Below are 24,668 nucleotides of genomic sequence, written 5' to 3' on the forward strand. Positions count from 1 at the left end.
AAAAAATAATCAAAAGGGAACCTGGAGTAAATGACTGGGTCGACATGTAAATAAAAACTGAGCTTGTGGTCTGCCTGAGATGAGCTAGCAAAACCAATAGGAGCTCTTTAGAATTTTAACTAGTGAGAGCTGAGCTGTCTGGAGATCTCTGTAGACCAACACAGCTCTTCAGGAATTTTTTCTTAACAGGATTTCTGACTTGTCAGAGGATCCAATAATTTTTTTATAGCAGCTTTAAGCCATCAGCTATGCAGATAGCTTTTAGAGTTTTTACTAGCAGAGAGAGCTGTCTCAACCAGAGTTCTTAGAATAGCAAGAAAAAAACTGTTTAGAGCAGAGCAGAACACACACACACACACACACACACGCACGCACGCACGCACGCACGCACAGGGAGAGAGGAGAGAGAGAGAGAGAGAGAGAGAGAGAGAGAGAGAGAGAGAGAGAGAGAGAGAGAGAGAGACTGGAAAGCCATCAGAACCTAGGCTGCCAGCTTGGACACACGATCTGATTTCTTTTCAACACTCCCAGACACCTTTTCTCTCAGAACCCCCCTCTCCATGCCAAAGCTGGTCCTTGGCAGTATCTGGGAAGAGAATCTAAACAAATTGTTTAGAAGACATTGGCTTGGTGGGCATGTCTGTGGAGGATTGTCTTGATTGTTAATAGATGGTGGCACCACTTCCTAGGCAGGTGATCTGAACTGCATCAGCAAGCTAGCTGAGCAACAGCCTGCTTAGGAGCCTGCAAGCAGCATCTTCCATAGTTTCTACTGAACTTCTTTGGCTGTAAAGTGAATTTCTTGGTCTGAGGTAATACTGTGTGATATACTGTGTGATAACTGTAAGTAGGCCAGCCTTCAAGTTCCTGTTTTGAATCCCCCGAATGATGGATGGACTGTGGTCTGGAGTTGTAAGCCAAATAAACCCCTCGTTCCTTAAGTTACTTTTGGTCAAGATGCTTTACCACAGCAGCAGAAATAAAACTAGAGTACTTACCTGTTGCTGAAACAAAACACCTGACAAAAGCAACTTAAGAAAGGGTTTACTTTTGGCTCACAGTCCCAGGATACAAAGCCATCTTGTTGGGGAAGGCAGGGAGGCAGGACCATGAGGGAGCTGGCCACTTTGCATCTGTGGTTAGGAGGCACACAGCAATGAATGGCCTAAGGTTCTAACCCAAGGACTGACACCACTCACATGTGGGGTGGGATTTCCTACTTTAATTAATCTAATCTTGATAATCCCTCACAGGCATGCCCAGAATTTTTTTTTTTACACCCAGAATCTAAATCCTATTAAATTGGCAAGTTTAGCCTTCACACAGGGTTGCTGTGAGTTTGAGGCCAGATCTTGCTCTATAACCAAGTACCAGGGCCAGCTAGGACTACAAGGTTTTGTTTTGTCTAAAAACAAAAAAGATGGGTAAGAGAGAAGGCTGGGGATACAACCCAGTTGGTAGAGTGCTTGTTTATCACGCATGAAGCCTTGGCTCCAATTCCCAGCATGAGATGGGATATTTTATTGAACCCGGAGGCTGGTGGAGCAGCCAATGGGTTCTATCAGTCTTCCTATCTCCACACGAGACAGCTTTAGGGTAGTGACCTGTAAATGGCCATGCTCAGTTATTTTGTAGGGATTTGAACTCAGGTCCTCATGCTTGCATAGCAAGTACTCCTACCCCCTGAGCCATCACCCCAGCCGATTAATTATACTGAGGAGAAAGGCATGTGTCACTGTGGCTATATAGAGGCAAGGGGGCAACTCTGGAGCCAGTTCTGCCTTTATATGGTGGGTTCTGGTGATTAAACCCAGTTTGACAGGCTTTTTGAAATAAGTGTTTTTACCCTCAGAATCTTCTTACCAGCTCTCATGAATTATAGTTTACTTAAAAAAAAATCTGGGTTGGAAGATGGCTCAGTAGGCAAAGAGATTGCCACAAAGGCATGAAGACAGAGGTTTGGCTCGATAACTTAACCCAAGTAATGGCTGTGGGCATGTGGTGGGCTGCCCGTAATTCCACAGTTCAGGATATAAAGATGGAGGACCCCAGAGCAAGATGGCAAGCTAGGTTAGCTGGGTTGCCAAGTTCTGAGTTTGAGTGAGAGACCCTGACTCAGTATATAAGGTGAAGAGAGGCATGTGACATCAGCCTCTGGCCTCTACACTTACATTCACACAAATGTACAAGTGTACCTGCCCCCCCACACACCCCTCTCTATAAGCATGCGTACACACATACATCAGTACACACACATATCCATACCAAAAAAATATGTGACTGGGGTTCGAAGTGTTTCCTGTCATTTTTCTATTGTAATGTAAAGACTTAATGAGATCAGTGTAGAAGCCAATAATTATAAAATAGATTTCAGGACTGGTGAGGTAGCCCAGTGGTCAGTGGGGCTATGTGCTTAGTTAGCATGGGCTAGCCATAGGTTCAGTCCCCAGTACAGAAATCAAACAACAAAAAGGGGAAAGACAGATTGGGAAGATATTTCAGCCCTGTGATCGAGATGGCAGGACAAGTACTGGGCAAGCACAGTGACAAAGAGGGCAGGGTAAACCTGGGCCCAGGAGATGACTGTTGGTAAGGTGCTCACTATCCCAAAGCACACTCCTGATGACCTGAGTTCAAATCACAGAACCAACACAAAAGCTGGATGTGGCAGCAAACGCATCTCTAATGCTCGTACCCCTCGAGGTGGATGGGAGGGAGAGGCAGGCAGATTTCTAAGTTCAAGGCCAGCCTGGTCTACAGAGTGAGTTCCAGGACAGCCAGGACTACACAGAGAAACCCTGTCTCGAAAAAAACCAAAAAAAAAAAAAAAAAAAAAAAAAAAGTCTTCCAGATCTAGAATGAGTTTAGGTGAAGCCGAGGTAAAGTAAGTATGTTTTTCATTATTTGATCATGAACCTGAATCACAACATTGTGGAGACGTTTTAAGATCCCAGGAAACTCATAAGAATAGCATTATTATGATCCCAAATTATCATAAACAGCCCAGCACCCCCTACACAATTGTTGCGGAGTGAACCCAGTCCTGTCTACCCCCGAATCTAAGCTGTCTATCATTACACAACAATTTAATAACAAACTCAAGACATTTCATTGGAGGCTGACTTTATCCGTCAGCTATTTTCTTGTTGAAAATGTCTGCCAGGTCAATTTCAAAGTGATCTAACGAGGCCATGCTGCATCTCTGAGTCTAGGTCATCAAGAATTACTGAGGTCTTAAAGTTACTGTTATTTCAGCTTGTATTCATACATAAAAGTCTAAAAGCCAGTTTGGTGAGAATATTTCATTTCCTAGGTGTGTGTACAAATCAAATTCTTTAATTTGAAATGTTTTCTTGACTGATATTGAATAGTAACTCATATCTAAACATTCCAGTCACCATAAAGCAAGCAAGCAAGAGTAATTTACCTACAGCATTGCCAAGGACCACGATTCTTCAATTCAGCCGTTCTAGCACATTCTACAAGATACAGGCAACTCGTGTGGCATCTCGTTGGAGATTTCAGGAAGAAAAAATTTGCAAGGATGTTTTATGCAAATACTTCGACTAGTCATTTTATCAGCAAGAGTCAGCACTCTCGTTTGTTCTGCCGTTGTGAAGCCGCAAATCATAAGGGAACTTGCACAGGGTTTTCAGAGATTGTTTTACATGACTAGCACAACTCCTGAGAGGAGAGGGCCAGAACAGGGAAGTGGCTTGCCCGAAGTGAACAGACTGGTCGATGGCAGAGCTGGGACTGAAAGTTGGGCCTTCTATAAACAGGGCTCCTCTTTTTACTTCTCTACGGAGAGACTTCAGAGAGGTAGGTTTGGGTTTTCCGCACAAATAAGGGGAAAGAAGGGAAGGCAACGGAGAAATAATGAAGCGGACAGTAACAGGAGTCGCGTTAGAACGAAGTGAGTCCAACCATGCTCAGCCTTTCCAAATACCGATAGCAACAAGGACCACAAGCTACCCAGGTCCTGTGTCTATGACCACCTGACAGCTTAGTCCCTCCCACAGAAGCTGTGGGCCCTCTTTCGTTACGTTAAATGCCTCGGGAGCTGAAGAAGCCGTGGGACTTGTGGGAGTGAAGAGGTCTTGTGACTGGGACGAGTGGCTCAGGTTCGGCTACGGAGATGGGGAAACCTGCGGCGGAGCTGTGGTTGGGGGATGTGGGTTTTGTGGCTGAACTCGATGTTGGGAGAGGAAACCAGGGGGGAGATGACAGCTGAGTGGAGTTCACCAGCTCTAAAGGCGCGGAAGCGCTGGGGACACCTCCGAAAGCCCCTAGATGCTCCGCTGCCCGTCGCCAGGACCAGGACGCGGGCGGGGCCCCTCTGGAACGCCCGCGATTGGATGCTCTCTAAGTCCCGCCTTCCCGGACCCTTTCCCGAGGCCCCGCCCACAGCGCCAGGCGCGCGCCTCGAGAGCCGGGAGGGGTCGGGGCGGCGGCGGGAGGAGAGAGGTGAGGTTCCGGCACGCGCACCACTCGCTGCGAGAGCGCGAACAGCGCGCTCCCGTCGTCCGCGTCGCCATCTTTTTCCCCCTCCGTCCGTCTGTCTGCCGTTGGCTTTGTCTGTCCGCTGCGCCGCCCCTCGCCTCCCCGCCGCCGGCCCGGCCCGCAGCCACCCTCTGCCTGCCGGGGCCGGGTCCCAGGGAGCCCCGGCCCGGCCAGCCCGAGCTGCGGCCGGGGCCCATTGTCCCGCGATCTGTCCGTCCGGAGGCGGAGCCCAGGGACGCGGAGCGCCGAGGCTGCGGGTAAAGCGCCCCCGCGCCGGGAGCCAGCAGCCAGCAGAGCTCCCGTCGGCCGTCGCCGTCGCCCGCCTTTTGTCTGCTCGCTCCTGGGGAGGGGCGGGCTGGGTGCTGCGGCAGCTGGGTGCGGGCCTCGCGGGCCGGCGTCTGACAGGCTGGGGTGGAGCTGGGGGAGGGGAGGATGGGCGTGGGAGAGAGGACGGGGCGGGGGGCCCGGCAGTCCTGGCGCGGGCGGCCGGGCGGGCGGAGGAGCTACTAAATTTAGATTTCGGAGCAGGCTAAGTGGTCTGAGGGTTGGTCAGAGCCGCGTCGGGAGACCTCTGACTCCAGTCTAATTACCTGGGATTTACCTGTGCCCCTGTTCGAAAAAGCCAGAGACACCCTCTCAATTGACGGCACATCCGAGCTCCAGCCCCGACCCGAGAGGACCCAGGCACAGTGAGACGGCTGTATGATCATCTTTCTTTTCTCCCTTTTGGCAGATTCACATCACTCGGATTCGGGCGAGTTTACTTTGCTTCGTGGAAACCTCACCAGAGCTGGAGGTGGGAATGCACCCTCTTTTCTTAAGGCTGGAAAAGGGCACACCCACACACAAGTCTGTAGTGTGCCCTGGAAGCTGCATCCTAACACCTGTGAGAGAGCAGAGACAGGATGAAGGGGGGGCGGGGGGCAGTGCATCCCTCCCAAGGACTCTTTTGACTGTGGCTCTATAGATGATAAAAAACAAAAAACCAAAATCCCCTGCTCCCTTTAAAAGTCGAATTCCTTGTAGGTCAGATCCTCATTTTACCGTTCTTCCCAGTTTCCTCCCAGCTGAAGATGTTCAGGCAGCTAGCTATCCAGTTACATCCCGAGCTTAAGTTTCACATTTGGGCGGTGCTGAAAGCAAAGGGGACCGAGTGACCTCTTGTACCTATGGAGTTTTGTTTTAATAGGGTTGCAACCTATAAAACTAACCTCAGCTATTGTGCTGTTTGGGTCAGGAGTGGCCTTCCGCTGCCATTCCTCTGCTTCCTTATGTATTTTCAAGGGTTTCCCTCCTCCTCTGGGCTTTTTCTTTCTAGTGGGTGTTTCAATTATTGTGGCTTGGCTTTGTTTTGTGGGAAGGGAGGGTGTGTGTTTATTTTGCCGTGATCCCTCAGGTGTGAAGTCCCAGGAGGGACCATCTGGTCAGTTCCCCATTGGGCCACTAGGAGGATGGTGAGCGGCAGTGGCTCTGCTGTGGCTGCAGGCTTCTCTTTGCCTGCAGCTTTACTATTGCGCCATTGCCTTGCCAAGATGATCTGAATAGAGCCTGGCACTTCTTCAGACAGACTTTATTACCTCAGTCTCATAGCTTCGATTCCTGATCTTTATATCGGTAAATGTAGACGAGATTTCATTTGTTACACTATAGACAAATGTAGACAAACAGCCTATCTACATCTCATTCAGCTTCCCACTTTGGGAGTCTGCAAACACAGAGAAAGACCTAAAGTGTGCTATTCATTCACAGTTTATATTAAAATGACTCGGAAGACTAACCCAGGTGTAGTGATACCTCTAATCCCATTTAGTCAGAAGGCTGAGCCTGGAGAGGCATTGAGTCCAGGGGTTTGAGGTCAAGACACAATCTCCAAAAAAGAGTAGGGGCAGGGGAAAGGAGTGACCACCCCCAACAACTGGGGATGTAGCTTAGTTGGTAGAGTGCTTGCCCATTGTGCACAAAGACCTGCCTAGCCTGCAGAGAGCTTTAGGTTCAGTCCCTGGCACCATGTAAATAAAGCTGGGCATGGAGGCAGGGACAGCACCTGCCTATACTCTGTTGAGGCAGGAATATCAGAAATTCAAGATCATTTTTGCCTACCCAGTTCAAGATGAGTTAAAGATACATGAAACACTTATCTCCAAGAAGAAAAGAAAACCAAGAATACATACCCTTTTATTAGACATCAGTATGCTGCTCTCTAAAATGTATTAGGAGTTATTTTCCTTTTTTTAATTGAAGGTCTGAAAAGAACTGTGTTTGGTATGCAGATATGATAGAAGACTGCCTGAAAGCTGCTTCCTTTGCCACTTCCTGTGGAGGCCTGTCTTTGCCATTTGCGGTTTCTTTCTTCTTTTGGTAAGGGGAGGCAGGATCTGATTACAGGTTTGAGAGCCTTCTAGCTACATAGAGGAGTTAGTTGGCATTATCAGGTGAGCTTCCTTAACTGGCGTGCACAGTACCACTAGTAGGAGTTAGTTGGCAAAGCAGGTGAGTCTTCCTTAACTGGAGTGCACAGTACAACTAGTAATTTGTCTTAAAGCAATGAACTATATATTTCTATGTTGGGAGCCGACTTTTAGCAGAAAGCGGCTAGATTATCTTTGCAGCCATCTAGAACCATATACCCTGATAAGAGATTTGGTTTTCAATAGCCTACAACAGCTGAAGCACACTCTGATATCCCACATATTTTGTTTTGCTGTTGATTGCCCCCAGCTGAAAGGCGCACGTGGTAGCCACGCCTGCAAGGCATGTGGTTCACGTGCTGTCCACGTGCTATCCAGGCCATATATGCCTGTAAGGCGCACGGTGCACGTGCTATCCATGCTAATAGACACCTGTAAGTCTTATGTCATATCAACACCTGCAAGGCACGTGGTATCCATGCGCCTACAAGGCACGTGGCAAAAGCGTATAAATACCTCAGAATTCCCTTCAATAAGAGAGACTTGGTAAGAGACTTGATCAGACTTTCTGTCTTGTTTCCGTTCTTCGAGTCTCCTGCCCCTGCAGCCCCACTCTCTCTCTCTCTTGACCAGAGCACTTAGCCCCAAAGCGTTGAGGCAGAGTAAAGGTTCGAGACATTTCTATATGTGAGTCCAATTTAAGACAGCAGGAACTGAAAGGAAATGGAATGACTAAACCCACATCCCTAACTTAGGTAGAAAAGAAGAATTTTACCTCTTCTGTTTACATTTGTTCACTCTGGTGTGTTTGTCTTATTTTGTGGTGTTGGGAATGGAACCCAGGGCCTGACACATGCTAGGCAGGCACTCTGCCAGTATATCACATATCCAGTCCTCACTCTGTCTTGTAAAGAAAAGGCCACAGCTTTTGCAGGTAAACCACTTCAGAGTCTCTTACAGTGCTATTGGCTGAACCAGTGTTGTTGTTAACAAAGAACCTCCAGGTTTAAGAATTTGCCTTCATCTCCATCAGAGGGCAGATGCACATCTCTGCTGCTCTTCTTGTATAGGGAGCTTTGCTCTTTCTTCCTCCCTGGTCTCCTTGCTACCCAGCAGAATTGAGAAGAAGCTATAAAATTAGGACTTTTGACCTCTCCAGAGCATCTGAACAGGGCCAATTGGTGTTCCACATTGGGAGACTGAATTAGTACTCCACCATGTGGAAGGCATCTACTCTTCTGGTGAGCCTGTCCTGAGTGGCAGAAGTTTGATTTGCTCTCGTGTCATGCTAGGGGCCTGGTAGTGTGCCTGTTAAGTGATACCTTGGCTACCTCTAAGCATCGTTCCTTCGAGAACTATATAGAGATACAGACTGCAGGCCTTGACTTCCAGTTGCACATGTGACAGGTCAGCTGCTACTGGTCTTTTGTCATCTTTTTGCTTTCTTTCACATCTGTGGGAGTAATGTAATTTCTTTATCCCACAGTACTTTTAACCTTGATTGCCTGAATTTGCATCCTTTTCTGTCCTGTGATCTTGACTGTGACCACTTAGTAGTAGTCTGGATTCCAAAGACAGCTTTATGGAAGAATTCTCATAAGTCCTCTAAAAGTAGTCGCCACTCAAGTTTCTTGGTCCTCCACTTTGGGTTAGAGATTTATTTACTTTTTTCATTTCATTAGCTCAGTTATTTTTATCTAGTGAGTTTTATATGCTCAAGAGGTATTTTTTAAGGTCCTTAAATGTTCTAATTTTGTAATTTCTGGGAAGAATAACAGGCTAACAATATTATTCTTTAATTTTTTTATTTTTGCAGGTCAGCACCTTATAAGGAGGTAGTGACCTGTCCAGGGGTGAAACTGGGAAAGAACCAAGCTTGTACATCAGGGAAACATGTCCCGTAGGAAACAGACAAATCCAAACAAAGTTCACTGTGAGTACTGGGCTTTGTCTTTTGAAACCTGGGTTGGAATGAAAGAAAAATGTAAATTTTGGGGGAGAGGCTCACACTCATTTGTGGAAGAGAAGAAAAGGTTAAAGATTTCCAGTATGGATTTGAAATATGAAGTTACTGGAATGATGTTTAACTTGTCCAAAGAGTATGTATGGGTTTGATTCATCCTTAATATTAACAATTACAGGAAACTTATTTTGTGAAAAAGTATATTAGGTATTAAGGCTATAAAACAATATAACATAACTATAATGCAGCTACACATACATACACAAAAAACATAAAAATATATGCTATATGCCTAATAGGGGCAGTATAGATTACCACAGAAGTTACAAATAGGATTGTTTCAGTACCTGGGGTAGCAGCGGAGTGCTTGATGGAGGAGGCCTAGACCATGAACTTAAACAGGGCCTTCGAGGATGAAAGGTGGACTTAGACAGAAAGAAAGGGAATGCATGTGATCTGCTAGAGAAGGAAGAGAGTTCTAGCAGAGGTTTTATTTCTCCAAAGTCACAGGTAAGACCCCATCCCAGAGTAAGACTCATCCAGCTAAATTTTTAACTTGTGAAAAGGAATTAAGAAAAGCTTTAGCAGTGTATAGGAAATCTCCAACAAGAGAAAGCTGATACAGATTGGACAAGGGGCCCAAGTTCCAAGCTCCATCAAGCAGCAGAACTGGGCAGCTTTAAGGATATAGGAGAGGGGTTGTGGAATCCTCTCCTAGCTAAAGAAAGCTGTTGAGACTCTGCGTGTCAGTGTGTGTCCCTTCTAGATAGTCAGGAACAGTAACAAAACCAAAACAAGTGCTTGATCCAAGCATGAGGACCTGAGTTCAGGTCTCCAGAACCCATGTGAATAAAAGTAAAATAATTAAAAATTTAAAAAACAAACAAACAAACAAACCCTTAGGGGTCAGTGAGATGGCTCAACAGGTAGCCTGCTTTGGCAGCTGATGGTCTGAGTTTGATTTTTGGGACCAACTTGGAGGAAGGAAAGAACCAACTCCTGCAAGTTATCCTTTAGCCTACTACATACATGCTCACATACATGTACAAGCATAATACATTTCAAAAAAGATAGATGTAATAGTATGAATCAGGTGTACTAGTATGAGTTTGTGACCCCCATGCTGGAGAAGGGGCCAGAGACAAGTGGATTCTGGAGACTTGATAGTCAGATAGTCTACCCTACACAGCAAGATTTAGTTTCAGTTAAATCCCCTGTCAAAACAAAGAGCGCAGTAGAGAACGACACTGGCCTCTGGCTTCTACACTGTGTGCACACATACAACACACCAAACAAAATAATTAGTTACTATCATATTTGTGATAATTAGCCATTTTCCTGTATTCAGGTTAGAGAGCATTTTTAACTCAACATTCATAAAATAGACAGGTGGCTAATGTGAAGTACAGTACAGCAGCAGCAAATTCAGAGATGCACGTGGTCTTCCTGTGACTGGCCTTACACATGGTCAGCAGGGACTCCACCACCCCGGGACAGCCTCACACTCTAAGACTTTCTTCTTTTTTTTTTTTTTTTTTTTTTTTTTTTTTTTTTATTAGATCTTTCATTTATACTTCAGATACCATCCCGTTTCCCCATTCCCCCCCCTTAGAAAACCCCTATCCCATGCCCCCTTTTCCTTTTTGCATTTATACATTTTTTTAAGAAATGTTAATCATAGGCTTTATAAGTTTGGTATTGTTCAATCAGAGGTGTAACCCACTACCCAACCTAGATATATCAACTATCTTTGACTGGTGGAGATACATGAACATCTGCTTCCCTGTCTCCCCCCTCTATCTCTCTTTCATCACCTAGCTTCTCCTCTCCTTCTTCTCCTCTTCTTACTCCTTTTCTTCCTCTCAGTACTCCTCCCACCTTAGCTCCTCCTACACATCACCCTTCCTGTTAAAAGGAAACTTTTCTCTCAAAATACAATTAGAGCATAATTATGCCTATTTGTACCAGTGAGGTACAAGATTAAGACTTTCTTCTTAAAGCAACAAGTAAACAAAAATACTGGAGAGGAGTTATTGTGTAAGAATTAAGATGACTAAAATTTATTGAAAACATTGTGATCAAAGAAGTGATGATAGCTTTGACATCTTACATTAATGATACGACATTTTACATGGATGATACTGATAATGATATATGGAAGTACCCAAACTTTCCTATATGCTCACAGTTTAAGTCCTGGAAATGCTGAATACGATAAACCAGGCGGGTGCTCCCAGCTGTTACTCTGGATAGGTAGATTTCCAAGGCTGCTTAATAGAAAGGTGAGTAGTCTAGGAAGATTTTGAAGTTGCTGCTGAAGCAGATGCAGTGTGCCTGCATGTACAGGGGCACGGGAGGTGTCTTCTGTCTATGTCACCCACCAAGGCTCAACTGTCCTAAAGCCAGAGAACCAGCAGAGCTTGAGTGCCCTGTGCCTCTGTCTCCATAGCTTCTGACCATTAGGTACATGCCTCTCCCGCCATAGAGAACTAAAACCAAGACAAACTGGGCTGCTACTAGAGTTGGAAAACTTGAGGCCCTGTTTTTTACTTTTAATTTTTTATTTGTATGTTGCATAGTATAAAATGAGTGTTTTGTCTACATGTCTGTGCATCTCATACATGCCAGATGCCCGCAAAGGCCAGAAGAGGACATCAGATCCCCTACAACTGGATATAAACAGTATATGTTTTAATATAAACAGGTATTGTGATTGAAGAATAGCCATTTCTCTAGCCTCTGAATTACAGAAGGTTGTGAGCCACCATATGAGTTCTGGGAATCAAACCTGGGTCCTCCAAAAGCAGTGGCAGGCTTCTTTAGCACACACTTTGTTTTTCTGTCTAAATCATCCAAACAGCCCATTCCTATCTCCTTAGCAGACTCAATGCAAAATTTTAGAATAAAAACCCAGAATTCCTCATTATAAAGAAATTGCCACTGAGTTGCAACCTTGGGTTTTAGGCCTTCTCCCTTACCTGCTTTCCCGGTTCTTCCCTTTCTGAGTGCAAGTCTGTTGACTTTCTGGAGAATTTGAAAATTTCCTGAAATCAAGGAAGCTACCAAGTAAAAAACCTCCCTCCAGATACTTGGCTCTCAGGTTGCAGGTACTGAGGCTAGAGAGCTGCAGCAGGAAGCTCTGCAGGTGTAAAAGCATCCAGGTCCTTTCCTTTCTGAGAGCCAGGGGGTGCTGTGTCAGTTCATGCTGCTGGCCTTCCTGGGATGGAACTGATGTTTCCCGCATAGATAGCACTACTCAGAGTGCCAGCTGGGAAGGAATCTGCTGTGTGCCTCTCTCGCCACATCCCTCCCCCACCCTCGTTCCCGCACTGCTGCTTTTTCTGAACATACATCTGCTTACTTAGAGAATATGTTCAACTGGGTAATTTCAGGAAGTCCAGACTTGGATTTATTAAACTATACTAAGGACCCAAAGGAAAAAAGAGCAAAATCTTTGTCCTTTGAAGACTTTTGGTCTTTTCAGCTTTTTCAAACTGGCTTTCATTGCCTCATTCTTCACTGGTCTGTGAATCCCTAGGCAAAAGTAAGATAAACACTCTCTGCATTTCATATCAAATTTAAAGAGAAAGAAAAGGAGAAAAAAAAAGTGCCTGGAGTTAATTGTGGAACCTGGCTATTAGAAGGCAGATAAATGCCCACATGTAATATCTGGGAGCTAGAGAATTTTAACTTAGTCTAACAGTCTCAAGATAGAAATAATTTTACATTATAAAAATAGGTCATTAACAGGGCTAGAGAGGTGGCCCTGGTTAAGAGCACTGGCTGCCCTTCCAGAGGACCTGGGTTCAGTTCCCAGCACCCACATAGCAGCTCACAGCTGTCTGTAACTCCAGTTCTAGGGGATATGTCACTCTCACACAGACATACATGTAGGCAAAGCATAAGTGTACCTAAAATAAAAGTAACTTTTAAAAAAGGCAATTCTATATTTCTTATTCACAAATATTTGTATCATTGTACTTGAATTAACATGTAAATTTCTTACAATTTTTGTTTTGTGCATGGGGTAGAGAGGACATGCTACAGTGCACACACGAGGACAGCTGCCAAGGGTGGGTCCTCTCCTTCAACCTTGTGGGTTCCAGGAGTTGAACATGGTAGACAGGGCCTCTAGCCACTGAGCCACCTCACCAGCCCCAGTGGGACACATTTCTTAGCAGTTTTCACTACCTTCTCTCCAAAGGAGAATTCTGGACAGTTGGATTTGGAGATTAGATAAAAGTAACTACCAGACAAATCATTTACTCTTGTTAGGAAGTTTGACAAAATCACTTTTGAGATTTAAAAATACATATATATTGTTTTATGTTGCTATTTAAAATAGGAACAGCCTTAAAGGATAATATTTGTTTTAGGCTTTTCCAGTCAGGAATAGAATAAAAGAATGTTTCTGAACTGCTGAAAACTAATGTATCCCAAGTTCCCTGGCTGAGAATGCCAGAAAGAATCTCCGGTAGGTAGTAGTGAAGAAACTCCACTCTATTCTACAAAGGTCTGAATTGTTAACTTAACAGAATTCTGAGTTCATGTTGATAAAGATTAAACTGAATTACTGGCTCATTTAGAAAGATTCATCTGCTTTTAGGTATCTTTTAAATTCAGCTTAATTTTATGTGTATGGGTGTTTTGCCTTGCATACCTGGTATCCATTGAGACCAGAAGAAGCGGGTATTGGATCTGTCTCTCTCTCTTTGTTTTTTTGTTTGTTTGTTTTGTTTTTCTTTTTCTTTCTTTTTTTTTCCTTTTTTTTTTTGGTTTTTCAAGACATGGTTTCTCTGTGTAGCCCTGGCTGTCCTGGAACTTACTCTGTAGACCAGGCTGGCCTTGAACTCAGAAATCCGCCTGCCTCTGCCTCCCAAGTGCTGGGATTAAAGGTATGCGCCACCACTGCCTAGCAACTAGATCGGATCTCTTGCAACTAGTTTACAGATGGTTGTGAGCCACCATGTGGGTGTTGGGAATCAAACCTGCATCCTCTAACAGAGCGGTCAGTGCTCTTAAACGCCAAGCCATTTCCACCTTCCTTCTAGATGTCTGTCTACTAGTGCAGTGTGACAGGGAAGATTTTTATTATTCATTTCTGGCATGTTTTAAATTCAGCTTGTTTCCTTATAGACCTAAAGTGTTGTGATGAAAATTACTGACAGTAATTTTTTCCTTAGTGCCTGTTCTGTCTCCGGCCCTTAGCTCCAAAAACATGAAACCCATGTAGAGGAATTGACTATTACAGTTGGCAATGGTTTTGCTATTTCAGTAGAATCAACTGGAAAAGTTAAATACTTTTGCAGAGAAGGAAGAGAAACACTCTGTACAGTTTACTTTTGCCTTCTCTTATAACATATTGTCTTAGTAACTTATAGCCCACGTGTTGCTGTAGAAATTGTGAACACAGGCTGGGCATGGTGGTGTATACCTTTAATCTCAGCATCAGCAGGCAGAGGTGGGTATCTGCCTGTGAATACAAGCCTAGCCTGTTCTACATAATGAATTGCAGGCCAGCCAGAGCTATATAGAGATAACCCGTCTCAAAAAAGAAAATAGCCAACAACAAAAATATGAACATGGTTTTTAAAGCAACTAATTTTTCCTTTTCTTGAGGTCTCTATACCTAGGAAAACATTCCAACCCTCTTCACCTCCATTGCACCAATGTCAGTTTCTCTAATCCAGGCATGGTGACTCAGGCAGTGCTATCAGAACTGTCTGTTTTCCTTTTGTCATATTGTAGGCTTGAAACATGATTTTGATATTTGAGTTGTTGTTACATGACATGAAGATTCAACAGTACTGTGATACGGAGGCTGACTGTGAAGCCAGCCCTGTCACATCAAAATCATACCTCCCCTTCCAGCACATGGGAAGTCGGGACTTTGAGGGATAGGGTTATAGCTGAGGGCCAGAAGTGATACACAAGACTGTAGACTTTAACCCCTATTCCAAGAGAAACAGACAACCAAAGAGCAAGAACGGGAGCCCAGAAAAAACATGGTTATATAGACCTCAGTACTTGGTTTCACCATAGACCTTAGTTTTCTTCTATTTTTAGAAAGTGATTTATGTTCAGTTATGTGTTTGTTGGTTTATGTTCACGTGAGTGCAGATCCTTGTGGAGGTCAGAAGCATCATATTCCCTGGAGCAGGAGCTATGGGGAACTGGGAACCAAACTTAGCAAGAGCAATAATACACACTCTTCACTGCTGAGCTATCCCTCCATCACCTTTGGTTATCTTAATAACACATAGATAGTATGGGTATATGGTAGGTAGGTAGGTAAGAATACCTACCATATAGAGAATCAAGTGAGGGGACCAGATGCTGGTGGGTTAAAGTGCTTGTCGTGCAAGCATCGCAACCTGAGTTCAATGCGCAAAACCCAGAAAATTGTCCACTGTTCTCCACAGATGCACCATGGTACATCTATACCTCCCTACACACAGGTAATAAAAAGTTACATTTAAAAGAGAACGAATTAAGGTGAGGACTATCTAACCTACATAGTACTTATAAAGCCTGGACTAGCACATATCACGTAGTGACTAATTGGTATTTAGTGCTTAGCATATGGTAGCAATGTTTAAGGATTATTTGTGAATGAGTGAGCAAATAAATTACATGAAATTGACTGACCCCCACATCAGATTTTACACTGACCAAGGAACAACTTCCTTAACTTTGTACTCTGTCTCCTGAATCTTAGCCTGTCTACTGTCCTTTCCCTTTTCAGTAAGAAAAGGCCTAGTCTATAAACATTTCCCTGGGGTTTTTGATTATACTCCCTTGTTTACTGGGGAATTGGGCCTGTAGTCCCATACTTAATGAGATAAGAAAAACCTATCTCTTCTCTCTATACCTAGCTCCTGGAAATTAAAGGCTCTTGCAGGTTAACTTTTCAATAACATGGATCATGGGCAGAGTTCATGAAAAGTAAATGCAAAGTCAGGAATGGCCACAAGGCCACACTGACCCAAGCACACTGGCTGGATAAGTAGTGTTTGTCATAGTCGGTATGTTTCAGGGATTGGTTTCAGTGAGTTAGACTATTATCTGTTCTCCTCTTCTCCCCTCCCCATCGGTTACTTAACCAATCATGTTTATCGTGGTAGTTCTGGTAGACATTAGAGCCAGGCAGGACATAGCTTGGAATGAGTGTTGAAGAAAGATGGGATTAGAGATTTACTCAGGATTACAGAAGCATTTGTGAAATGAATGAGATAGAGTGAATTAGGGCCGTGCTAACAGTAATTTAAGATAGGTGTTTGCCCAGTCTCTTGCCATGCCTCCATTCCACTGTTCTTCCTCTTCCCTCTGTCTTCCCAATCCTAATGGAAGGTTGTAGTGGAATTGCAGTTCTGCAGTTAAGTTTGTAAAGTATCGATTAATCAGCTTTCCAAGGGTCAAGAATAGGAAGATTTAAGATAAGCTAACTGGCCAGGAAGAGCAGCTACACCCAGAAACTGTTGGAGCTAGCAGCATTGCTTGGAGATGAATGAAGCCACACAGGGTACTTGCCTCTCTCCTATCTTTGAATGGTCTGAGCTTCCAACTAGTTTGCCTAAGCATGTACTGCCCAACTGATGGTCTGACTATTTTTTTCTTGTGACCACCAGGGGACCAAGTATTTGCTGGGCTAGAGGAACAGGCCCGACAGGCAATGATGAAAACCGATTTTCCTGGAGACCTTGGCAGTCAGCGACAAGCTATCCAACAACTGAGAGATCAGGACTCCAGTAGCAGTGAGTTCTGCACCTTCTGGTAATGACTCAGGGCAATGGGAGAGGAACTAATAGAGTGTGTGCTGTGGGGTGGTGCATGGGGGCTGGGAGGAAGATCTAAGAAAGTATATTGATCTCAGGTCTGAATCTAGTAATGGACACTGCTGTACCATATACAGATAGTTTCATGGTGGTTGTGATATAGGACATTCTAAGACAGATGGTTAGTGTTCAGGCAGCTTGTGGGCCAGGTAAAATTAAAAACAATCCCTTTGCTTTAGGCTTTTTTATTTATAGTTACTGAAGTATGAGTGGCACTAATGAATTGTTGCTTGAGGTCCTCATTTTACTGTTTCACAGATCTGATGTGATCGTGTCGTGTATAAAATGCTGAAGTCCAGGTTTTCCCACACCAAAGGCCTTACTAGATTTCTGTGTTTAGGAAATCAAAAAAAAAAAAAAATAGTCTTATAAGTTAAGGCTCATGATTGTCTGTTCCATGATCTGCCTGAATAGACTCTGAGCTATGTTTTTCCCTGAAAGGTCTCCACACTTTCCTGATTTTATCCACTTGATACTGATTTTTATTAAATGTCAGTTTAAAGTGAAATCTCTTTTTTGTTTTTTTTTTTTAACGAGTTGAAAACTAGAGGAGAACAAAGAGAAGAGAGACAGTATATGTGTGCTGAAGTCTATAGAAAATTCTACAGTGTTTCCCAAACTAGTAATTAAACAATAGCAAGCACGTGTGCAAACACTAAACTAATCAGGTAGAAAAAAGAAATGAACCCTAGAGTTTCTCAGAATCCTATGGAACACAGCAGTTTCTACTAGGCTATTGTTGTAAAAGAATAAAAAGTTGTACCATCCTTCTAGACAGCATACTTTTAAAAATGCTCCTACTAGAGACTGTCAGGTAATTGACAAGTTACACAAGTGTATTTGATGCAGCCGTGCCTCAGACTGCACCTACAAGTGTGCCACACTGGATGCTGGTGAGAAAATGATTTAGTCTGGGCCGACCCTTCATAATTGGGATGGATTCGAGTGAAAGACAGCTTTAACAAAAACATACCATACTCTTTAGCACCCAAATGAGGTCGACCACATGACTGATACATCTAATATAGACACGCATAGCCACCAGTGGGTGGTCTGGTAGAAATTTTGTCAGTAAAGGAAATTTAACCCAGTGTTGTCAGAAAAAGAAATGATCTTGTATTGTAGATTTAGAAATTATGCAAAACAGAAGAGGACGGAGAGCCTTGTCAGCAGGAGAATGAGCTCCTGTATGTGCAGGATATGTTGAGACTCCTCCCAGTAGCCCTAGGAGTCCAGAATCCAAGCAGAAATGAAAGGGGAGGGCTTTCACCTGATGGCTCCTCTCAGGCAGGGCTTCCTCTGTGATCTTTAAAACACCCATGCCGAAAAGCATTTGTTGTTGTGGGTGTTTTCTCCCCTCAATTATTTTCCCCCTCAATTTTTATTTATTATTTACAAATGATGGACAAAATCAGCTCACACAAACCTTGCAGACTCATTAGCCACACGTGGATTACCTGACAATCACATGCTTCCCTGCTAAACTAAAACAGTTACTTCTGTCTAAGGTGAGGAACAATACTCCCCCCCCACACACACTTCTTTCACATTTAGTTTTCCATTAAGTAAGCCAGAGAGCCACCTGAAACAGGTTTTATTAGCTTAAAATGTACATTACTAGTGTATTACCAGAGTGGACAGCCGAACATGGTGGGATACACCTTTGATCCCAGCACTTAAAGTCAGAAACAGGAAGTTCTCTTGGGAGTGAGGACAGCCTGGTCTATATAGAGTTCCAGGACAGCCAGGGCTATACAAAGAAACTCTCTCAAAAGAGGGGACAAGAAAGAGAGAAGATAAACTTGGACACCTTCTACCCCTATAAATATAAACTGTCCAGGGTTGGTTGCTATGCTAATTCTATTTTTCCACTGTAATGTATAGCCCTTTCCATATAAACTGATATAATTTAAAACTAATTGATTCTTATATCCTTACTGATAAGAGGAAATAAAATTCTATTACTATATATGGATTATATATTTATGTTTGTTGTGAGAGAAGAGATTGGTGGCCTCAGGGTAGAACTGTGTGAGGCAGCATGGGAAAACTGTGCAGGTGGCTGAGGAGACAAGTAAGTAATAAAGTCAGAAAAAGGTCAGAGATTGTGTGTTGTGTGAGTGAGTTTGGAATGATGTGCTTCGGAAGGTACAATCTCAAGTGTTAAGATACTGAGAACCATGAATAAGAATGGTTTTGCCAAGCATTAGAGCATGGTGATCAATGCCTATAATCACAGCACTTGGGAGATAGAGGCAGGAGGATCAGAAGTTCAAAGTCATCCTTGAATACATAGTGAGACTGAAGCCAGCCTGGGCTATATGAGACCTTTTTAAAAAACAATTACTAGTTTGGTAATGTAGGAAGCTAGTTACTGTTTAAATGCAGATTTGCCTCACATTTTCCCCGTAGTGTATGTGTAGCATAATGAATGGTAGTTAGAGCTGATTTGTGCCCACCAAGCACTGATGCAAACTGTATTACCTGAAGTCTGAAAATGGGTTTTTTTTTTTGTTTTTTTTTTTTGTTTTTTTTTTTTTTTTTGCCTTTTTGGTTTGTTTGTTTGTTTGTTTGTTTGGTATTTCGAGACAGGGTTTCTCGAGACAGGGTTTCTCTGTGTAGTCCTGACTGTCCTGGAACTCACTCTATAGACCAGGCTAGCCTCGAACTCAGAAATCCACCTGCCTCTGCCTTCCAAGTGCTGGGATTAAAGGCGTGCGCCACCACTGCCTGGCCTGAAAATGTTTTTTACATTGTAGCTGCAAACTGTTAAGTGGACAGCAGCTCAGGATGTATTCTTATAAAAATCAGAACAAGTGACCAGTTTATGTGTTCCAGGTGACAGTGAAGGTGACGAAGAGGAGACCACACAAGATGAAGTATCTTCCCACACATCAGAGGAAGATGGTGGGGTAGTCAAAGTGGAAAAAGAATTAGAGAATGCAGAAGCACCTGTCGGTGGTGGGGATGCACTAGTAGAGCATGAGGCAAGTGACAAGCAGTGCTCGCATGGCAGCTTGCCTTCCATCGCAGCCTGCACCCTGAAGCTTTCACACTTAGGAGCTTCTCTTTCTCAGGAGGATGTTTCCAGGTTAAATCAGAGTCAGGCTATCTTGTGGAACCAGCTTCCAAATACATTGTATCCTGAAGATTCATGCCAGGAACATGTAGAAGGGAACTACATGTCTAGTTTTTTCCCTACAGAGTCCAGTGTCCTCAGGGCAGAAAGCCTTGACAATTGAAGAAATTTATTTCTTTCATTCAAACAATATTTTATCCTTCAATCTGTAGTGGGAACCTAAGACTATTGAAAGATGTGGGAGCAGGGAAGAGACTAGTGAAGAGTCTTCATGACTTGCCTGTTTGGTGGATTTGCAGGTCACAGAAAACCTAAACTCTGACCCCTTACTTGAACTCTGCCAGTGTCCCCTCTGCCAGCTAGACTGCGGGAGTCGGGAGCAGCTGATTGCACATGTGCACCAGGTATGGAATGGGAGGGAGCTCTGGGACTGAGTGCCAGCAGTTTACAGCTCAGCTGCTGCAGTAGCCTTTGCCTTTGCAAAGGAGGCTCAGGTTATTGGTTCTACTAGGACTCCTCCCAACCCTCAGAGCATGTTAGAAAATAATGGTTGAGTTCCCAGACAGATACACTGTAGAATTAAGTATCATGGTCTTGTTTTATTAAATTGTTTAATACAATCAGTAGTGAAATAGAAACTGACTTCTTGTAACAATGATGGCTTTTAAAAGTGGGCTAGGGCCAACATAAATTATGTAAGTCAACAAGATGGCTCTGGTGGTAAAGGCACCTGCTCCTAAGCCTGATGACCTGAGTCCAGGACTCAGGACTCACACAGTGGAAGGAGAAAACTGATGGCCCTTGTTATCCTCTGACTTCCATACACACATACTGTGGCCTGCACAGGTACAGGCATGCTACAGGTGCACAGATAAAACACAGAGTGACATATTTTGGGGTGCCAGTGAAAGTACAAACAAGGGAAACAACATAAGACATTTCCCCCTAATAGGTACACAACTAAGTGTGCCTACTCCTGGTGCTCTGTGTTCTGAGACAACAGTACACAGCCCAGGTTGGACCAGGCTTTAGAGATCTGGTGCTCTGTGTTCTGAGACAACAGTGCACAGCCCAGGCTGGACCAGGCTTTAGAGATCATACCTGTAAAGATAGTTGGTTTATTAGAAGTACTTCAGAAGCCTGAGGAAATATGGTCCATAAATACTTGTTACACACAACTACTCCCGCCCAGCCTCTTCATTGTACTCTTAAAAGGCACTTGTATCAGTACAGTATGAGCCAGGGAAGACAAAACTATCTCGAGCATGAATTCCTCTAAGGCTCTGAGGTGGGCTCTGGAACTCCATTATTCCTCAAGCCATTCACGTGTCCCCGAATATGGCCAGAATTCACAGTAATAAGATCTGAGCCATGGTCTGAATGGCTAGGCTCTTCTGGAAATCCACTAATACAACAGGCTGTGCTTTTCCTAGGAGCTAAATAGTTCCAAGCCCCTCAGTCTAAGGGAAAGAAGAGGAAGGGGTGTAGACTGTCCTGAAGGCAACAAGCAGTTGACAGCTTAAGGCTTTGTTTTGCAGCATACTGCAGCAGTGGTGAGTGCCAAGAGTTACATGTGCCCTGTCTGTGGACGGGCCCTTAGCTCCCCAGGGTCTTTGGGTCGCCACCTCCTAATCCATTCAGAAGATCAGCGGTCTAACTGTGCTGTGTGTGGAGCCCGTTTTACTAGCCATGCCACTTTTAACAGGTTAGTAGAACACCTAACCTTGTGCTCAGAACAAGTTACGGGGTATAAGATGCTGCTTTCCCAGATCAAAGGAAACACAAGAGATAAATAATTCAAATGAACTAACAGAACAATCTGTAAATAAAAGCAGTGAGACTTGGAGATACGATAGACAGTATGCACTAGATATCCCTCAAGGGAAATGAATTGCTTTTTTTTTTTTCCCTATCAATATTTCCAACTAGAAAGTGATGCAGAGCCAGGCAGTGGTGGTGCATGCCTTTAATCCCAGCATTTGGGAGGCAGAGGCAGGCGGATTTCGGAGTTCGAGGCCAGCCTGGTCTACAGAGTGAGTTCCAGGACAGCCAGGGCTACACAGAGAAACCCTGTCTCGAAAAACCAAAAAAAGAAAAAAAAGAAAGTGATGCAGAACATGCAACATGCAGAAACATTCATGATAAAACAGAAGTTACAGTATGCTAAGAGGATCCTGGTGTTAAGGACACACTGCTGTGTTCTAGGAAGACTAAAACACTGCGCTCCTCCCATTGTCTTGTTTGTACAATTCACAAGCTACTTTTCCTTATGGGTAGTATCAGATAGGAGGTGGTAAGACAGTGAATTAATTGTACCTGTGTGAAGGAAACTTCCACCTCCAGGCCCCTTCATTCACACTCCAGGCTTAGACCTGCACAGCTCCTTAAGAAACTGCTATTTCTGACTTTGCCTTGCAGGGTTATTCTAGATAGCTTTCTATGGCAGGTGGCTCAGTTGCTAATTGAAGGTGGGCCTTGAAACACAGTAGGTACCCTAGTCCAAAGAAGAGGAGTCTTCCAAGCATTCGAACCAAGCGGTAGACCTGGGACAGTTTGCCTAGTGGTTAAGGAGTAAGGTTACCTACTTGCTATAGAGAAATACTAACTATCAAAAATCTTTACTTCTCAGTGAGAAACTTCCTGAAGTACTTAATATGGAATCCGTACCACAAGTCCATAGTGAGGGTCCCTCCAGTGCTGAAGGAAAGGACATTGCCTGTAGTCCTCCAGTATACCCTGCTGGAATTCTGCTTGTATGCAACAACTGTGCTGCCTACCGCAAGCTACTGGAAACACAGACTCCCAGTGTACGCAAGTGGGCCCTTCGTCGACAGAATGAACCTTTGGAAGTAAGGTTGCAACGACTTGAACGAGAACGCACAGCCAAGAAGAGTCGGCGAGACAATGAGACCCCAGAGGAGCGGGAGGTAAGACGCATGAGGGATCGTGAAGCCAAGCGCCTGCAGCGCATGCAAGAGACAGATGAACAGCGAGCTCGCAGGCTACAGCGAGACCGTGAGGCCATGAGGCTGAAGCGGGCCAATGAAACCCCAGAGAAGCGGCAGGCCCGACTCATTCGAGAGCGAGAGGCTAAGAGGCTCAAGAGGAGACTGGAGAAAATGGACATGATGTTGCGAGCTCAGTTTGGGCAGGACCCTTCTGCCATGGCAGCCTTAGCAGCTGAAATGAACTTCTTCCAGTTGCCCGTGGGTGGGGTAGAGTTGGACAGCCAGCTTCTAGGGAAAATGGCCTTCGAAGAACAAAACAGCAGCTCTCTGCACTGAACCACACCCTCTTGCCTGACCTCCCATCCATTCCAGCCCACATGGATTGGTGCTGCAGTCACTCAGGAGGCCACAGTCCTTGCTGCCACAGGCGGGTCCGGGTTGGTTGCAGGGAAACCTGTGCACCCTCTGCATTTGGGAACAGGATGGGGGTCAGGAGGGACCGAGCTCAATACAGCTCTGGACAAGGGAGCAGGCACTCCAGAAACCTGGACTCTTCAGCCCACAGTGGCAGGCCAGAATTATGGGACTGTAGGACCCAGTATGGTCCATGAAGCTGTGAGGGCAAATAAATTAATTTTATCTTTCCTGGCCCTTGGCTCTTTTGTCTCATTTTTGTTTCATCCAGTGGTGTGTGGCAGTAGAGAACTTTACACGGATTTGTTGGTATTCGGACGGCTTCTTTTCTGAGGCAGAGGAGTGCTCAAGTTAGGCTGTCCAAGCAAAGGACTAGTGATAGGTGAGATCAAGTCATCTGTGGTGAAGACTATAACAGAACATCTCACTCTTAGAGTTTGGCGGCCATGGTATGTAGAAGATGAGCTACTCATCTTTCTGTACAAGAATAAGCATAGAACTTTCCTTAGCCCACATCAAAGCTTATGTACAGTTTGGATATTTATAGATCTTGAGGTCCAGAAGGATGTGCCCTAGTTAATTTGTTGCCAGAAAAATAACTATGCCAGAAATGTAGACCTCTTCCAATGAAACAGGGATATTTGGATTCTTCTCCTACCTCTTAGATCTAAGGCTATTTAAAAGTGTCAAATGAATCCCAACAGACTATGGGTAAGTCCTCCCTGACCAGCTGAAAAATACTCAGAAGAATTACACTGAAGCATGGTGGCACACACCTTTGATCTCAGCACTTGGGAGGGCAGAAGCAGGCAGATCTTTATGAGTTCAAAGCTAACCTGTTCTACAAAGTGAATTCCAGGACAGCTAGGGCTGGTTGTTACACAGAAAAATCCTGTCTTGAAAACAAAAAGCCAAAGAGTTGCATTGAAAAAGAGATAAAAGATAAAAGTCCTTAATTGATCCAAATGCCTTCCACAGAGTTCCCTACTGAAGTCTTCCTTGGACTATTTCAAATGACTGGATGCACTGTGTCCCAACGAATACCTTGTCCACTTTACATGGTTTAGCTCATTCTTTCCACAACATTCTAAATTAGTACAAATTCAGGAATTAGATACATGGGTTCAAAACCCCAGACCAGTGGTTGCTTGCCTAACATAACTGGGGGCCCTACCTTTGATCCCCACCATTGCAAAACCAACCAACCCAAACAACAAAATAAGCTAGATGTGGTAGTACCCATCTTTTATCTCGGCACTTGGGAGGTAGAGACAGCCTGGCCTATAAAATGAGCTCCAGGACAGCCAGAATGTTGTAATGATACTATGTCTCAAAAAACCCAAAAACAAACAAACAAAACCCAAAAAAAACCAACACTGTCTTATTACTGTGTAACTATTTAATTCCTGTCAAAAAATGCTGGTAATGCTAGCGATAGACAATTGATAAATCACAGGATAGCTGTGGTACACAGTAAATAAGTGTGCTTGAGTGTCTCACCACCTAAGTCAGAAGCAG

The 24,668-nt window shown here is 44.2% G+C and overlaps 1 protein-coding gene across 5 annotated transcripts; it reads left to right on the forward strand.

The window, feature by feature from the left end:
- The first annotated feature begins 3,804 nt into the window (after positions 1-3,804).
- Znf821 (zinc finger protein 821) lies at positions 3,805-23,386 on the forward strand. Of its 5 annotated transcripts, none has more exons than XM_034522750.2 (9): positions 4,619-4,760; positions 5,237-5,299; positions 6,745-6,861; positions 8,728-8,844; positions 16,503-16,628; positions 19,548-19,696; positions 20,088-20,192; positions 21,327-21,493; positions 22,418-23,386. In XM_034522750.2, the coding sequence occupies exons 4-9, from the start codon at positions 8,805-8,807 to the stop codon at positions 23,070-23,072; spliced, it is 1,242 nt and encodes a 413-aa protein (XP_034378641.1). In that variant the 5' UTR covers positions 4,619-4,760; positions 5,237-5,299; positions 6,745-6,861; positions 8,728-8,804; the 3' UTR covers positions 23,073-23,386. The 5 variants fall into 5 exon arrangements, with proteins under 5 accessions (XP_076771980.1, XP_034378641.1, XP_034378644.1 ...); XM_034522753.2 differs by having other exon boundaries at positions 6,774-6,861; XM_076915865.1 differs by lacking the exons at positions 4,619-4,760; positions 6,745-6,861 and adding an exon at positions 3,805-3,822.
- Positions 23,387-24,668: the final 1,282 nt, after the last annotated feature.

The sequence above is a fragment of the Arvicanthis niloticus genome, chromosome 18 (assembly GCF_011762505.2).
Source record: "Arvicanthis niloticus isolate mArvNil1 chromosome 18, mArvNil1.pat.X, whole genome shotgun sequence".
In the NCBI taxonomy this organism is placed as follows: Eukaryota; Metazoa; Chordata; class Mammalia; order Rodentia; family Muridae; genus Arvicanthis; species Arvicanthis niloticus.